The 18620-nt window shown below is 46.0% G+C and overlaps 1 protein-coding gene across 1 annotated transcript in view; it reads left to right on the top strand.

Annotated features, from left to right (window-relative positions):
- Positions 1-18620, top strand: part of LOC129701832 (phospholipid-transporting ATPase VB-like) — a 125016-nt gene that overhangs the window by 54473 nt on the left and 51923 nt on the right. The window contains exons 4-10 of the mRNA XM_055643301.1: positions 771-975; positions 2463-2548; positions 4408-4511; positions 7780-7911; positions 10644-10771; positions 11814-12066; positions 14910-15151. Coding sequence (XP_055499276.1) covers positions 771-975; positions 2463-2548; positions 4408-4511; positions 7780-7911; positions 10644-10771; positions 11814-12066; positions 14910-15151 — 1150 coding nt within the window. The remainder of the gene's footprint in view (positions 1-770; positions 976-2462; positions 2549-4407; positions 4512-7779; positions 7912-10643; positions 10772-11813; positions 12067-14909; positions 15152-18620) is intronic.

The raw sequence follows: 18620 nt of genomic DNA, 5'->3' as shown, positions 1-18620 counted from the left end.
CCTTGGAGGACCTACACAGTTCCCGCTGCACCAAAAAAACCCAGAATATAATAAAGGACATCTCCCACCCCGGACACTCCCTGTTTGAACTGTTGCCGTCAGGCAGACGGTACAGATCCACAAGGACAAGGACAAATAGACTACAAAACAGTTTTTACCCCACTGCTATAAAAGCACTAAATGTGGCCGCCAAGGAACGCAGGGGCGATACAGACTAAGGGACTGTGGTAACGGTGAAATCGACAGAAGGATGGAGGGTTGGGTGTGTATGCGTGCTTTGTCTGTGTTTTTTATTTATTGCTTATCTTTATTATTTTACCGTGGATGTTTCGTTAGCTTGAAATGTTTGAATGCTGCACTGACTGGCTGACATTTTAAATTTCGTTGTACATGGCCCATGTTACAATGACAATAAAGAAACTATTCTATTCTATTCTATTCTATTCTATTCTAATTGGCTTCTGTAAAAAACGTGAATTGTCCCTAGTGTGTAGGATAGTGCTAGTATACGGGGTGATCACTGGACTCGGTGGGCCGAAGGGCCTGTTTCTATGCTGTATCTCAAAAATCTAAAAGAAAAGAGGAACTAACTCTTGTAAACTTGTAAATTGTCCCTAGTGTGTAGGATAGTGCAGGGTGACCACTGGTGGGCCAAAGAGCTGTATATCTAAAGTCTAAATGAGAAGAGGAAATAGCCCTGGGTTGTAGGAGATAAGTTATTTTGTGCTAATACTATTCATAAGGCTGTGTATATATGTATTATTCCACAGGAAACAGCGACGCTATGTTGAGAAGTACTGGAAAGATGTGCATGTGGGTGACTTTGTGCTATTATCCTGCAATGAAATTATTCCAGCTGATATCCTCCTGTTGCATTCATCGGAACAAAATGGCATCTGCTACATTGAGACGTCAAACCTCGATGGAGAAACTAACCTCAAGCAAAGACTCGCGGTGAAAGGGTTTTCAAATCCAGTAAGACGTTGCTATTTTGTTGATTTGTTATTCTTGGGAGACATCATTTGGAGCATTTGCTATGAAATTGCTCAGAATCAAGGTCGAATCTCACCTTGGTGCCATTTATGTTATGTTGTGTAGTGGACTTCCTGTGTTTGTGCTTTTTTTTAATACAATTTCAATTTTATTTTTAATATGTTTTATTTATTATTATTATTATTATTATTTTTTTTTATTTTTTTTTTTATGATACTGCCTGTAAGGGAAATTCATTTCATTGTCAAATTGAGACAATGACAATAAATTTGAATACAATACAATACAATACAATCTCAACCCGGCCACTCCCTCTTCTCCCCTCTCCCATCGGGCAAGAGGCACAGAAGTGTGAAAATGCACACCCCCAGATTCACGGGCAGTTTTTTCCCCAGCCGTTATCGGGCAACTGAACCATCCTATCACCAACTAGAAAGTAGTCCTGAGCTACCATCCACCTCCGTTGGACTATACTGGACTTGATCTTGCAGTAAACCTTATTCCCTTTATCCTGTATCTGTACACTGTGGATGGCTCGATATGTACTCGTGTGTTGGCTTTCCCCTGACTGGATAGCATGCAACTAAAGCTTTTCACTCTACCTCTGTACGTGTGACAATAACCCAAACTCACTGCGTGAGAAATATATTCACGTGAAAGTTTGCCCTTAACATTACTACACATAAACCAGCATTGCAGAAGTGGCAGCGGTAGAGTGGTTGGCTTATAGTGACAAAGACCCGAGTTCGATTCTGACCAGGGGTGCTGTTTGTATGATGTTTGTAGGTTCTCCCTGTGATCCTGTGGGTTTCCAGGGCAAGGGGTCACAGCTTAAGGATAAGGGGGAAATCCTTTAAAAAACCGAGATGAGAAGAAGAACTTTTTTCACGCAGAGAGTGGTGAATCTCTGGAACTCTCAGCCGCAGAGGGTAGTCGAGGCCAGTTCATTGGCTATATTTAAGAGGGAGTTAGATGTGGCCCTTGTGGCTAAGGGGGTCAGAGGGTATGGAGAGAAGGCAGGTACAGGATACTGAGTTGGATGATCAGCCATGATCATATTGAATGGCGGTGCAGGCTCGAAGGGCCGAATGGCCTAATCCTGCACCTAATTTCTATGTTTCTATGTTTCTTCTGGTGCTCCCGTTTCCTCCCACACTCCAAAGACGTTCAGGTTTCTGGTTTAATTGGCTTTGGTTCAGAAAAAATTGTAAATTGTCCTGAGTGTGTAGAATAGTGTTAGTGTACAGGGTGACTGCGGGTCGACACAGACTCGGTGGGCCGAATGGCCTGTTTCTGCACTGTATCTCTAATGTCTAAAGCGACACTTGATCTTTTGTTCCACAATCAAACAAATAGTACCTGATCATTTTATTTAACCTCGGTGAATTATTAGTCCGAGCAAAATATATGGCAGCGTTTAACCTGCCGTTTCAGTTTAGCTGATGACTATAATGTGATTTTTTTTTTAGGACTCTGAATTTGAACCAATGAACTTCAACAACACCATCGTCTGTGAAAATCCCAACAATGACCTCAATAAATTTAAAGGCTTTGTGTGAGTAAGAATTATCTTCTGCAGATATAGAATATAAAACAGTACATCACGGCAATGGACTCTTTGGATGAATATGATGCCAAGTTAAGGGCTTGTCCCACCAGCATGCGATTGCATGCATCTAGCGCGACCAAGCGTGGTCGCTTGAGGCGTACGGCCGCGCGGGGCCGGTCACAATCCGAACCGCGGAGGCGTATGGAGTTGTGCGGGGCTGGTCCCGACATCATACTCACTAATCAGCTGGGCAAGAGGCGGGCCGACTGAATTTGGACGTCGCACGCACGCCGTCGGGCGGTGATGTCATCACGCAATGGCACGCTGGGCGGTGACGTCATCGCGCAACGCCATGCGCTAGGCGTACACCATCAAGACGCTGCGTACTCCGTCAAGACGCTGCGTACGGCGTCAAGATGCTGCGTACGCCTGTCGAGGCGTTGCGTACGGCCTCAATGTGCCTGCGTACGCCTGTCGAGGCGCTGCGTACGGCCTCAATGTGCCTACGGGCCGACAGGCCGTTGTCGCGCGGGATTTTCTGACAGTGCAAGATTTTTGGAGCCCCGCACAACTCCATACGCCAACGAAGCTTGGTCGCGCTAGACTCATGGTATCGCATGCTGGTGGGACAGGCCTTTTAAACTAATCTTCTCTGACTGCTCATGGATATGCAGCATTCCCTGCAATCCCTGCATATCCATGTGCCAATCTAAAAACCTCCTAAGCACCACTATCATATCTGCCTCCACCCCCACCCCAGGCAGCACGTTCCAGGCACCCATCACCCTCTGTGGATGGTGGAAAAAACGCTCTATGACCTCTGTCCACCATCTTATTATCGGCATTGTATAAAAAAATGAATAAACGTGAAGTAAAAGTGGCCCAGAATGGGAAAGCCAAAATGCAGAAACAAAGAACAGCAGGTGCTGGTTTGTACCGAAGATAGACAAAGTGCTGGAGTAACTCAGCGGGCTAGACCGCATCCCTGGAGAATAAGGATGGGTGACATTTTTTGTCTTCAGACTGCCTAAAAAATGGCCCCGACTCGAAAAGTCAAGTCAAGTCAAGTTTATTTCTACGGCGCATTTAAAAACAACTCTCGTTGACCAAAGTGCTTTACATTAGTGCAGGTACAAACATGCTACAAACAGTGGTACATAGATCTAACAATACATACATAAATACATACGTACAGCGCTCCCTCAGAGGACCTCAAGAAAGGCTTGTGAGTAGAAATAAGTTTTAAGTCTAGACTTAAAAGAGTCGATGGAGGGGGCAGTTCTGATGGGAAGGGGGATGCTGTTCCATGGTCCAGCGCAGTCGCCCCTGAGCTTATGCCTAGACCGCGGGATGGTCAGTAACCCCAAGTTGGCCGATCTGAGGGACCTGGAGATGGTATGGTGGGTTAGCAGATTTGTGATGTAGGTGGGGTAAACAAAGAGAAGGAACTTGAAATTGATTCAGAACCGCACTGGGAGCCAGTGGAGAGAGGCCAGAATCGGGGTGATGTGGTCCCTTTTTCGGGTGCCCGTCAGGAGCCTCGTTGCGGCAGCCTTATCCTTTTGCTCCAGAGATGCTGCCTGACCCGCTGAGTTACTCCAGCACCTTGTGTCTATCTTTAGAGGGGGGAAGTATTGATTTAAACCATTTTTTAAACTTTGCATTGAGAAACATACATTTTTCAAAACAATATATTTTGATCTCAAAGGTAGACAAAAATGCTGGAGCATTTTTCCAGCATCTGCAGTTCTTTCTCAAAGATTTTTATCTCTAAATACTTTGCATTTTGAATATTTGCATCAACGAGTGTTAATTAAAAAATAACCTTGAAGTGTGATGTTCATCAAGCGAGGTTTTGTTTGCAGAAATAAATCTGAAGAAAAGATTGGATTTGATAAAGAGAGTCTCTTGATTCGAGGCTGCACTATCCGGAATACAAATGTCACTGTGGGAATAGTTGTGTATGCAGGTATGTTGTATGATTTATTGATTTATTATTCCCGTAAATTTGGTTTCTTGGGTTCATCAGGATAAAGTGGGATAATCATTCATTAAAACGAAGGAGAAACCTATTACTTACTTCATTCAACAAAAAAATAATTCTTTTTTGGAAAATGAAACTTTAAACTTTAGCGATATAGCGCGGAAACAGGCCCTTCGGCCAACCGAGTCCGCGCCAATCAGCGGTCACCCCGTACGCTTGCACCACCCTGCGCACTCGGGACAATTTAACCAAAGCCTAAAACCTATGCACGCCTTTGGGGTGTGGGAGGAAACCGGAGCACCCGGACAAAACCCACGTGGTCACAAGGAGAACGTACAAACTCTGTACAGACAGGATTGAAACCAGGTCTCTGGCGCTGTAAATCCCCTGTCCCACGTATACAATTTTTTTCGGCAACTAGACTGTTGCTACATGGTTGCGAGGTGATGCCTCTATGGTCGTGAGTCGTCTCCTCGCCGTGACGTTTTTCTGGTCTCCGCTGGATTTTGAAATGTTCAAAACTTTCGGGCGACTGTGGGCTTGACGTAGCTTATCTTCGCCTGTAGTAGGCGCTGTCGTAGGTTGTCGCCAGGGTGACGTTGGTTGTTGCCAGGTGATGTTGGTTGTCGCTGGGTGCTGACTTCGGTGAATTCCATTGGCGACTATCTACGTCAACCGGCAACAGGTACCGGCGACTGAATTGTCTTCAGGTTTCGTTGCTTGTCGTAGCTTATCGCGGGTGGACATAGATTGACTTTGGTTGTCGCCTGTGTTGTCGTAGGTAGACGTCCTAATGGGTCGCCGCTTGTCGGTAGCTTGCCGTAGTTTGACATCGACTAGATGCTGGGTTGTTGTAGACATTGTCGTGGGGGGGGGGTCCAGTCGCTGCTTTATCGGCGACGTGCCTCGATTGTGACAGTCACCGGCAGTTGCCAAAAACATTGCCTAAGTGGGACAGGCCGTTAAGGCAGCAACTCTACCACTGCCCCACCTTGTTATCCTGGTTAGGTTTAGGTTTATTATTGACATGTGTACCGAGGTACAGTGAAAAACGTTGTTTTCCATGCTATCTAATCATTGAATATTGTACATAAATACGATGAAGCCAAACTCGTACAATAGTTGGAGCAAGTGGGGAAGATGCACAGTGCAGGATATAGAGTTGGAGGAGAGTCGGACGTGTATACATTTATGAGGCGCATGAATAGGATACAGTTTAAGGGGTCACAGTTTAAGGATAAGGGGGAAATCTTTTACATAGAAACATAGAAACATAGAAAATAGGTGCAGGAGTAGGCCATTCGGCCCCTTGAGCCTGCACCGCCATTCAATATGATCATGGCTGATCATCCAACTCAGTATCCCGTACACCCCCTGATCCCCTTAGCCGGCCACATCTAACTCCTCTTAAATATAGATGAACTGGCCTCAAACCTCAACAAGATTTTTTCACACAGAGAGTGGTGAATCTCTGGAATTCTCTGCCACAGAAGATAGTTGAGGCCAGTTCATTGGCTATATTTATGAGGGAGTTAGATGTGGCCCTTGTGGCTAAAGGGATCAGGGGGTAATGAGAGACGGCAGTTACAGGAAACTGAGTTGGATGATCAGCCATGATCATATTGAATGGCGGTGCAGGCTCGAAGGGCCGAATAGCCTACTCCTGCACCTATTTTCTATGTTTCTATGTTTCTATACATTTAGAAGGATTCGGGGCAAAGGCAGGCAGGCAGGATTAATGTAGATGTGGCATGCAGGGCTGGGTGGGCAAGTTGGGCTGAAGGGCCTGTTTCCTTGCTGTGTGACCCTATGACAATATGAGATTGAACTTTTACAGAAGACAGTGGCATAGTAGCACAGCGGTAGAGTTGCTGCCTCACAGCGCCATCGAGGTCGATCCTGACTACGGGTGCTGTCTGTATGGAGTTTGCATGTTCTCCCCGTGACCTGCTTGGGTTTTCTCCGAGATCTTCAGTTTCCTCCCATGCTCCAAAGACGTATGGGTCTGTAGGTGAATTGGCTTGTCCCAAATGTAAAATTGTCCCTAGTGTGTGCAGGATAGTGTTAATGTGCGGGGAACGTGGACGGTGCGGACTTGGCGGACCGAAGGGCCTGTTACCGCGCTGTAACTCTAAACTCAACTAAACTTCAAAAACATGATTTCACCTTGACACCACAGCGGGAGCATATTCAGTGGAGTATACTAACTGTAATTACTCAGGACTAGTCATCACCACAGCTAATGTTTAAAAGTGTTGCCATGATGACGTGCTCATTAAGAGGATAAAACATGCTGGCTGTTTGTATAATTGTTCAAAATGGTTTTGCATGCATGCCACAAACCAGAGCATACTGCAAGTGTACAGTATGTTTAAGAAAGAACTGCAGATGCTGGAAAAATTGAAGGTAGACAAAAATGCTGGAGACACTCAGCGGGTGAGGCAGCATCTATGGAGCGAAGGAATAGGCGACGTTTTGGGCCGAAACCCTTCAGACTGAGTCAAGAGGTCCATGCTGTCGTTTTGGGTGCATTTTCTCGCTGTGTTTTGATGACACCAAACATCCAAATTCATCTTTTCAGGAACGGCAATGACTGCTGCAGCCTTTAGCATGCTTGTTCTCATTGACAGCAACTCGAGTGTAAAATGAAGCCTTGTTTCCACGCATTATCTGCTCAACTCGTTGGCGCATTCTCTCAGAAGTCGGGGTATCATTTCAGGCAAAGCAAAGATTCTGTGGCCCTGGGGAGCCTTGAAAAGACCATGAAAGTGACAACAGTTCTTCGAAGTATTGTTAGGAACCTACGATACATCGTATGAATTGCAAATGCTGCCATCTTGTACTCCGGGATTGGCATTTACCCATTGAATTAGTTCTTCCAGCGCTTGTCTGCACAGTGTTTGTACGTTCTCCCCGTGACTGCGTGGGTTTTCTCCGGGTGCTTCAGTTTCCTCCCACACTCCAAAGACGTGCGGGTTTGTAGGGTAATTGGCTTGGGTAAAATTGTAAATTGTCCCCAGTGTGTGTAGGATAATGCTTGTGTACAGGGTGATAGTTGGTCTGCACGGACTCGGTGGGCCGAAGGGCCTGTTTCCGCACTGTATCTGCAAAATCTAAATATCTAACGGCCATAACTGAGATCATTAGATTGGGAAACCTTAAAGCAATTTAAACACAACAGATTTTGGATGAATTGCTAGCCGAGGTTATGAAACATACGATTAATTTTAGCAATGTTTTAATATACTTTCAGGTCATGAGACCAAAGCTATGCTCAATAATAATGGACCTCGCTCTAAGCAGAGCAAGTTGGAGCGAAAAATGAACGTGGATGTCGTCTGCTGTATGATCCTCATGGTGGTCATGTGCCTTGTGGGAGCAATAGGTAAGATGTGAAAGTGGACCATTCTACAGAAGCTGCAGTCAAAACCATCTAAATGAGAAGGGTCCAACAGGATTGAAATGGCTGGTAATTGCTAGAATAAACCAAACCCAACTACATTGGTGAATGATAAATTTCAAGATCCTCCTCCATGTCTACAAAGCCCTCAATGGGCTTGCCCCCTCCTACATTAAAAGTCTTCTCACCCACCACTCCACCTCCAGGTCCCTCAGATCGGCCGATTTGGGGTTACTCAATATCCCGCGGTCCAGGCATAAGCTCAGGGGCGACCATGCCTTTGCGGTTGCAGCTCCTAGACTGTAGAACAGCATCCCTCTTCCCATCAGAACTGCCCCCTCCATCGACTCCTTTAAGTCGAGACTCCATCTCTATTCCCAAGCCTTTCTTGATGTCCTCTGAGCGAGGGTTATATGTATTTGGTGATGTTTGTATTTAACCCATGAACCACTGTTGTATAACGTTAGTACCTCCACCAATGTAAAGCACTTTGGTCAACGAGAGTTGTTTTTTAAATGTGCTATAGAAATAAAAGTGACTTGACTTGACTTGACTTATAGTTGGAATGTGTTACAATAAATACATGGCGAACATGCAGAGTGGCGACATGGTGGCCCAGCGGTAGAGTTGCTTCCTTACAGCGCCAGAGACCCAGGTTCGATCCTGACTACGGCCGCTGTCTGTGTGGAGTTTGTACGTTCTCCCCGTTGGCTTCTGTAAAATTGTCCCTTGTGTGTAGGATAGTGTGCAGGTGTGATTGTTGGTCGGCTTGGACTAGATGGGCCGAAGGGCCTGTTTTCGTGCTGTATGCCTAAACTAAACTTTTTCAACCAGAGAGTTATGAATCTGTGGAATTCTCTGCCGCAGAAGGCAGTGGGGGGCCAATTCTGTGGATGCTTTCAAGAGAGAGTTGGATGGAGCTCTTAAAGATAGCGGAGTCAAGGGGGAGAAGGCAGGAGTGGGGGTACTGATTATGGATGATCAGCCATGATCACAGTGTATGGTCGTGCTGGCTCAAAGGGCCGAATGGACTACTCCTGCACTTATTGTCTATTGACAAGGCAATTGCATCTCATTTCCCTGAATCTGTAGCGGTTCATATTCTTAAAATATTTTTACATCACTACTCATAATTGTGAAGAACTCCAACATTGATGGTAATGGGATTAAATGAGGAAACTCAGCAAGATAAATTCTAATGCCTGAAGAAATGAACAAGGCTGTTTGTTTATTGTGAGGCAGACTGCAGACTTCAATTATTTAAAGAGAAGAGTTAAAAACTACTGAGGTGATGTTGGAGGGATTTATGGATTTGACCTGAACTTTGAATCTGACTTTTACATGTGTGTAGGATAGAACTACTGTATGGGGTTATCACGTGGACAGCATGGACTCAGTGGGTCGAAGGGCCTGACTCCACGCTGTATCTCTAAAACTAAAAACTAAAACTGACAAAGATAGAAGCATATTTGATTCTTGAAACCAGGTTGTTGTAAGATTTTGAAAGAGACCTGCTGATGATGATAGAAACAAGGAATTGCAGATGCTGGTTTATACCAAAAATAGACACAGAGTGCTGGAGTAATTCAACGGGTCAGGCAGCATCTCTGGAGAAAATGGACTGGTGATGTTTCGGGTCGAGACTTCCCTTCAGACTGAAGTCACCTGTCCATTTCCTCCAGAGATGCTGCCTGACCCGCTAAGTTACTCCAGCACTCTTTGCTATCTTTGCCGATGATGATATTTTGGTGTGTTTTCTGCCCTTATCCTTCTTTATGGAAGGATGGAGGTCATGTGTTTAGACAACAGACAATAGGTGCAGGAGTAGGCCATTCGGCCCTTCGAGCCAGCACCGCCATGCAATGTGATCGCGGCTGATCATCCCCAATCAGTACCCCATTCCTGCCTTCTCCCCATATCCCTTTGTGATACTTTAGTATCACATGTAACATGTCCCAGTGAAATTCTTTGTTTTGCGTACCATATACATAGTTTAGCGCCAACATAATTACAAAGTGTTCAGTTTTAGTGGCTACTGTAAATAACTAGGGAGTATTTTGTTAATAGTACACTATGCAGACATTGGATGTCACTAGTAGCGGTGTGGATTTTGTGGGCAGTGGATTAAGTGCCAACTAAGTGCTATATTAAACAGGGTAGAATGCGTTCATGACTTGGACCTGCACTCATCCAGAAAGATATGGAGTAATCCACCATAACCTTGTTATGTGAAAGTTGCGGAGGCTTTAGGAAATTGGGAGGTGATGCTACCCAGCCTCTGATGTGATCCCACGATCATAACAGTTCTAATAAGCCGAGTATTTAAACTAAAGTGCATCTTCAGTTCTCTGGCACTGATTTGCCAAATGTTTTCCATTCATTTAATATTTATGGATAAAGCTTGTAGTCACGCACTTTACTTAGAGAATACTTCTTCGAAACCATACCGCAGCCAGAGACCCGGGTTCGATTGTGACCGTACGTGTGCGCTGCCTGTACACAGTTTGTACGTTCTCCCTGTGACCGCGTGTGCCTCCTCCCATACGCCAACGACGTGCAATGTTCGTAGGTTATTTGGCTTTGGTAAAATTGACTCTAGTGTGTAGGGTGGTGCTAGTGTATGAGGTATGTGATCACAGGTCAGCATGGGCTTGGTGGGCTGAAGGGCCTGTTTCTGTGCCGTGTCTAAACTCTAAAATCATGTATTTCTACGTCAGGTCATAGAATTTGGGTTGGAACCTTCAACTCTTGGCCTCCATTTGAACTCCCAGAGCAGAGTTTCAGCTTCATTGCATCCGCTGCATCTTTGCTCCACACATTTCTGACGATGGTGATATTATTGCAGGTAAATCATTTCAAACTCTCGGCTGGTATTTGGCCTTATCTGTTTATATGTGGTTGACTTGACTTTATTATTGTCACCGAGGTACGGTGAAAAGCTTTTGTTAGCGTGTGTGTAACTAAATCAGATGATACTCAGCCGTAAACCCTCGCAATAACGCGCTATGGGAGCGGTGGCTGGTGTCCGTTATTGCCGATAGTCCGCTATAACAGAGTGAGGGGGGTAAAGCTTAACCCAAGGCTGGGAGGGCAGAAACCTGGAGTTGTGGGGGGTTAAATAAGGGGGGAATGCACAGGCTGGGGAGCAACAGAAGGCCCCACACACGAGGCGCCAGGGACGGGCCCGGTACACACGCTATCTTCGTGCCGATCCGGTTTGCTGGCCTCTGTGTGTTGCCAGAAGGGTGCAGGGTGTGGATGAGAAAGTGAGATAACATAGAACTCGTGTGAATGGGTGATCTCGATGGTCTGTGGGTTGAAGGGTCTGTTTCAGTGCTGTATCCCAAAACTAAACCGTAGAATGTAACATTAAAATGTACACACTAATATCATAAACGGATTTGATTTTTGTTTTGTGTATTGAGGTAAAGTGAAAAACCTTGTTTGTGCACTAGTGAGTCAAATCATACCATGCATGATTACACACACGTCACTGCACAATACAATAGGTTTAAGAGTATTCACATGGTTCTCTGTGAAATTGGTCGCTGAGGTTTTTTTGTTCCTTTCCTTGACACACCACCCTCGTTTCACTCCTGCTATCAGGAAGATGCTACAGGAGTCTGAAAACCATGGCCACCAGGTTCAAGAATAGCTTCTTCCCAACAAACATCAGGCTCTTGAACACTACACAATACTGCCATCAACTATGAACTTCTATTGACAGTCATTGGTTGCACTAAGGACTTTAGGTTTTATGCACCAATATTGGGCTTATTCCTGTATCGATTTCTTGTTTATTCCAGCCCTGTTGTGAATAAGAATATCACTGTTCTAGTGTTGGTACACACGCATGTTAAACGCTCTTGATGCTTGACTCTTGGCAGGTCTTAATCCCCATCTCTTTGTACGTTTCCATTGAGCTGGCAAAGTTGGGACAGATATTCTTCATATGCAACGATGTTGAGCTGTATGATGAAAGAACCGGTACACGTCTGGAGTGCCGAGCTTTGAACATCACTGAGGACCTTGGCCAGATACAGTACATCTTCTCTGATAAGACAGGGACCCTCACCGAAAACAAGATGGCCTTTCGTCTCTGCACCATAATGGGCACAGAATACCAGCACGACAAAAATAGTAAGAATTACAGGCTTCTGAATGTGAATAACTTCAATTAATTTGCATGGAAATTAAAAGGGCCTTCATCATGTTTTTGATTCAATCTCTGTTCCACGTGATTAAATATGATTAATATCATAAGGACATAAGGGATAGGAGTATTCTTGCTATTGAGGGAGTGCAGCGTTTGGTTCACCAGGTTAATTCCGGGGATGGCCGGGACTGTTATGTTGATAGAATGGAGCGGCTGGGCTTGTACATTCTGGAATTTAGGATGAGAGGGGATCTTATTGAAACATATAAGATTATTAAGGGTTTGGACACGTTGGAGGCAAGAAACGTTCCCGATATTGGGGGAGTCCAGAACCAGGGGCCACAGTTTAAGAATAAGGGGTAAGCCATTTAGAACGGAGACAAGGTAACACTTTTTCACATAGAGAGTTGTGGAATTCTCTGCCTCAGAAGGTGGTGGAGGCCGGTTCTCTGGATGCTTTCAAGAGAGAGCTAGATAGGGCTCTTAAAGATAGCAGAGTCAGAGCATATGGGGAGAAGGCAGGAGCAGGGTACTGATTGTAGATGATCAGCCATGATCACATTGAATGGCGGTGCTGGCTCGAAGGGCCGAATGGCCTACTCCTGCATCTATTGTCTATTGTCTATAGTCTATTGAGTAGAATTAGGCCTTTTGGCCCATCAAGTCTACTCCGTCTGAAGAAGGGTCTCGACTTGAAACGTCACCCATTCCTTCTCTTCAGGGATGCTGCACTGTCCCGCTGAGTTACTCCATTTTATATTTAAGCTATATTTAAGAGGGAGTTAGATGTGGCCCTTGTGGCTAAAGGGATCGGGGGGTATGGAGAGAAGGCAGGAACAGGATACTGAGTTGGATGATCAGCCATGATCATATTGAATGGCGGTGCAGGCTCGAAGGGCCGAATGGCCTACTCCTGCACCTATTTTCTATGTTTCTATGTTTCTATGTTTATTGTGTCTATCTACAGTCTACTCCGCCAATCAATCATGGCTGATCTCTCTCTCTCCTTTCTCCTGCCTTCTCCCCAAAACCTCTGACACCCATATTAATCAAGAAAGATCATGAGATGAATAGACGGGGGAAGAATGCACAGTGTCTTTTACTCAGAGTAAAGGAATCAAGAACGATCGTATAAGGTGCGAGGGGATAGAGGTCAGCTTCTTGTGATTATAAAGCCGCTGCTTAAGCTGGGTCGTTGCCACATTCTTTTCTACGGGACTTATCAGAGGAACCGCATGGGTTTCTTCCAGGTGCTCCGGTTTCCTCCCACATAGGGCGGCACGGTGGCACAACGGTAAAGTTGCTGCCTTGCAGCGAATGCAATGCCGGAGACCTGGGTTCGATCCCGACTACGGGTCCTGACTGTACAAAGTTTGTACGTTCTCCCCGCGACCTGTGTGGGTTTTCTCCAAGATCTTCGGTTTCCTCCCACACTCCGAAGACATATGGGTATGTAGGGGAATTGGCTTGGTAAATGCAAAAATTGTCAATGGTGTGTGTAGGATAGTGTTAATATGCGGGGATCGCTGGTTGGCACGGACCCGGTGAGCCGAAGAGCCTATTTCTGCATTTTATCTCTAAGTTAAAACTAACTCAGCGGGTTATTGGCCCTCTGTAAATTGTCCATAGTTTGTAAGGAGAGGATGAGAAAGTGGGGTAACATAAAACTAGTGTGAACGGGTGATCATAATCATCATGATCAACATAATAATACTCTATTAGCTAATTATGTTTTGCAACATACGAGGAATTTCATTAGCGGTTGGCATGGACACGCTGGGCCGAAGGGCCTGTTTCCGCACTGTATCTCTAAACTAAGTCTACCTGCACATGATCGGAAAATGCACCCAAGTATCCGAATCATACAGTGTGGGAACGGGCCTTTCGGCCCAACTTGCCCACGCCGGCCAACATGCCCCATCTACACTAGTCACACCTGTCTGCATTTGGCCCATATTCCTCTTAACCGATCCATTCCATGTATCTGCTTAAATGAATGATGAAGATGAAGTTATTTCAATTATTCAATAATCCATGGTAGTTTGCTATTGGAGAAACAGTGCCTAGTATTTCACTTCGGCAGCTTACAACCCAGCGGTATGAATATTGATCTCGCTAATTTCATGTAACACCTGCATCTTCCACCCCCCCCCCCCCCCCCCCCCCCCCCCCCCCTGCCTAACCTTTCCCTACCCTGTCAACTCCTGCATCCCCAACCAAATATGGGCCATTATGGATTCCACCCTTCCAGAGGTCATCTGTTGCCAGACCTGTTTGGTTCTGGGGTTTTCTATCTTTCAGTCTGAAGAAGGGTACTGACCTGAAACGTCACCTATTCCTTTCCTCCAGAGATGCTGCCTGACCCACCAGGTTACTGCAGCATTTTGTGTCTATTGTGGCGGCTCCCAAGGGTCGTGCCATCACCTGTTCCCTCGACCTGTCCCTCCACCTGTGCCTCCGCCAGCCCCACGATCGTGCACGGGTCGTGCGCCCGCCGGTGCGTTTCGTTTTCTGGGGGGGGGGGGGGGTCCTGTGGCGGCTCCCAAGGGTCGCGCCATCTTAACTGTCGAACCCCTCGGCACGGGAGTGGTTCAGTCCGGCGGCAGCCCTTAACCAGAGGGTTTAAAGGCAGGGGTTTGGGAGCCATTTTTCTCTCGTTTGGACTTCCCTACAACCGGGAGGAACATAATTAAAGGTGCCTCTCAAAATTGACTCCTCTCTTCCTTTTTGAGACCCACGCACCTCACTATCTTCGTTTTTTTTAATGTATCTAATTTAACAATGGTGACCACCTTCTGATTTACATCCTGAATGATTTTTCACGTAGCTGAGCATTTGTCTACGCGTACACAGACGGCCATCTCGGATGAGGAAGGGCCACTGTTGGAGGGATCTGTCTCCATCAACAACCCCCAGAATGGTGCGTCAGATCATCGGCAGAAGAGTCCAATGCTTACGGGGCAAACACAAAGCATCTTGTCCGGGCAGCAACGCACCGATTATACAAGTCAGACAAAGTCAATGATGCACTGTGGTCCATCCCAGAGAGGGGCCTGGAACAACTCGATTGTAAGTAAAGGAAAGGCATTGACCTAAATCCTAAGCACTTATCTTGTCCTTAGGAAATTGAGCATATTTTATGATCTAACCCATCTAATTGAATCATTTTAATGTTGTCAAGCTGGAAAGCAAAGGGATTTGAGTATAGGAGCAGGGAGGTTCTACTGCAGTTGTACAGGGTCTTAGTGAGACCACACCTGGAGTATTGCGTACAGTTTTGGTCTCCTAATCTGAGGAAGGACATTCTTGCCATAGAGGGAGTACAGAAAAGGTTCACCAGACTGATTCCTGGCATGTCAGGACTTTCATATGAAGAAAGACTGGATAGACTCGGTTTGTACTCGCTAGAATTTAGAAGATTGAGGGGGGTTCTTATAGAAACTTACAAAATTCTTAAGGGGTTGGACAGACTAGATGCAGGAAGATTGTTCCCGATGTTGGGGAAGTCCAGAACAAGGGGTCACAGTTTAAGGATAAGGGGGAAATCTTTTAGGACCGAGATGAGGAAAACGTTTTTCACACAGAGAGTGGTGAATCTCTGGAATTCTCTGCCACAGAAGGTAGTTGAGGCCAGTTCATTGGCTATATTTAAGAGGGAGTTAGATGTGGCCCTTGTGGCTAAAGGCATCAGGGGGTATGGAGAGAAGGCAGGTACAGGATACTGAGTTGGATGTTCAGCCATGATCATATTGAATGGCGGTGCAGGCTCAAAGGGCCGAATGGCCTACTCCTGCACCTATTTTCTATGTTTCTATGTTTCTATGAAAGGATGCAGAGAATTTACTTAAGATAGACAGAACAAGCTGGAGTAACTCAGCGGGACAGGCAGCATCTCTGGAGAGAAGGAATGGGTGACGTTTCGGGTCGAGACTCTTCTTCAGACTGGTTAGGGATAAGGGAAACGAGGCATATAGGCGGTGATGTGGAGAGATAAAGAACAATGAATGAAAGATATGCAAAAAACTAACAACGTTAAAGGAAACAGGCCAATTTTAGTTTAGAGAGAGACGGAATGCCGGGGCTATTTGCAGTGAGAGATATCAAGAGTGATACTGCTGGGCTGGAAGCTGCTCAAGCGAAATATGAGATGCTGTTCCTCCAATTAGCGTTTAGCCTCACTCTGACAATGGAGGAGACTGTGGACAGAAAGGTCTGTGTAGGAATGGGAAGGAGAATAAAAATTACCTGCTCCATTTCTACAGAGATGTTGCCTGACCCGTTGAGTTGCCCCATCACTTTGGGTCTATCCACAGACATCATCTATAGGTATCAATGTACAGAAACTGTGATGCAGCTGGGAAATAATGCCCTACAACTACCTACCCTTGGCACTGTGGCTCAGCGGTAGAGTCCCAGGTTCAATCCTGACTACGGGTGCTGTCTGTAGGGAGTTTGCACGTTCTCCCCATGACCTGCGTGAGTTCTCTGAGAGCTCTGAGTATTCACTTGCTGGTTCAAAAGAATAAATGGCTACATTTTTTTCCAATCGGTGAGAGGGAAGATTTTATAGGAACCTGAGGGGCACCTTCTTCCACACAGAGGGTGGTGAGAAAATGCTCCAGGTATAAGCTGTCAGAGGAGGTAGTTGAAGCAGGTACTATAACAACATTAAAAAAAAAAACATTTGAACAGGTAGACACAAATGCTGGAGAAACTCAGCGGATGAGGCAGCATCTATGGAGCGAAGGAAATAGGCAACATTTCGGGTCGAAACCCTTCTTCAGACTGCAAGACCTTGTTAAAGTTTAACAGCAGAGTCATCGAAACATTCAATGCTTATTCAGCCCACTGAGACTGCCACCATCAAGCATCTATTTGCACTGTGCATTTTTCTTTTCTTGGGGAATATTTACTGAAATCTGCTGGGGGACTTTCAAAAGGAGACAAAAAGCTGAGCATCATCTTCATTTATGCACGGTGGCGCAGCGGTAGAGTTGCTGCTTCACAGCGCCGGAGACCCGGGTTCGATCCTGACTACGGGTGCTTGTCTGTACGGAGTTTGTATGTTCTCCCCGTGACCGTGTGGGCTTTCTCCGGGTGCACTGGTTTCCTCCCACATTCCAAAGACGTCCAAGTTTGCAGGTTAATTGGCTTCGGTGAAAATTCTAAAATGTCCCTAGTGTGTGTTGGACAGTGCTGGTGTAAGGGTATCGCTGGTCGGCACGGTCTCAGTGGGCCGAAGGGCCCGTTTCTGTGCTGTATCTTTAAACAAAACTGTTCCAGATGAATTCCTTGACGCTAATGTACAATGCCATCCCAGTGAGGACTAAATTATTGTAAGTTTTTAATGAAAAATATATTGATTGCTCCTCAGCCAACGATCTTGAAGGAATTGCACAGTTAATATGTACTGCATTACCAAAACATCTCACTTGTAGTTTTTTAAGTTAAATAACTTTGGATCGCTGAAAACAAAGGTCTCGGACCCCCAAATGCTATGTGTTTTGCAAGAAGTGGAGCCCCAAATCAGGAAGGACATTTTATGCCCGTGATTCACTTAATAGGCCCCTGGGAAATGCCGTTTCTACACCGCTAATTACACACAAATAGACCCCAAACACAACATAATTAATCATATATCACATAGCTGTGATCGTTGACACTGCACTGATGTTAGAATATAGCCCCCGGCTGGCGATGGCATTGTCCATTAAAGCCACGCCGGGTGGTGCAAGGTCGCACACCGGGTCTTGGTGTTGGAGCCCCCGGTGTGCGCTCGCATCATTCCAGCCCGCGGGGCAATGAGAGGAAAACTCGGGCGGGGAGAATCCCCCAAAAAAGCGGTGCTAGGGAGCGCCTCCTGGCGCCGCCGTCCATCATCCGACTCTCCGGTAGCACAGCAAGCAGCAGCGCTGCTCCACCCGCTTTGGTCTCGGCCAGCTCCGCGAAAACGGTGAGTCTGAGGAAGTTGGAGGCATTTGTTGCCATAGACCCGGGAGTGGGTCTCCAGTGCAGGGAGAGATTTTAAAAAGTTTCCCCCCCCCAGCCCCCCCACACACACACACCCCAACATAAAATAATTAAAAACACAGACAAAAATGGGACAGGCTGCAGAGGCCGCTGTGGCCAGTACCGGAGCCACTCTGAAGAATGTCAGACTGGATTATGAGAAAGACTGGATGACTTGGTTTATACTCTCTAGAATTTAGGAGATTGAGAGGGGATCTTATAGAAACTTACAAAATTCTTAAGGGGTTGGACAGGCTGGATGCAGGAAGATTGCTCCCGATGTTGGTGAAGTCCAGGGCAAGGGGTCACAGCTCAAGGATAAGGGGGAAATCCTTTAAAACCGAGATGAGAAGAATTTTTTTCACACAGAGAGTGGTGAATCTCTGGAACTCTCTGCCACAGAGGGTAGTCGAGGCCAGTTCATTGGCTATATTTAAGAGGGAGTTAGATGTGGCCCTTGTGGCTAAGGGGATCAGAGGGTATGGAGAGAAGGCAGGTACGGGATACTGAGTTGGATGATCAGCCATGA

This window comes from Leucoraja erinacea, chromosome 11 (genome assembly GCF_028641065.1).
Source record: "Leucoraja erinacea ecotype New England chromosome 11, Leri_hhj_1, whole genome shotgun sequence".
Classification (NCBI taxonomy): Eukaryota; Metazoa; Chordata; class Chondrichthyes; order Rajiformes; family Rajidae; genus Leucoraja; species Leucoraja erinaceus.
This window is presented reverse-complemented; position numbering and strand designations above follow the sequence as displayed.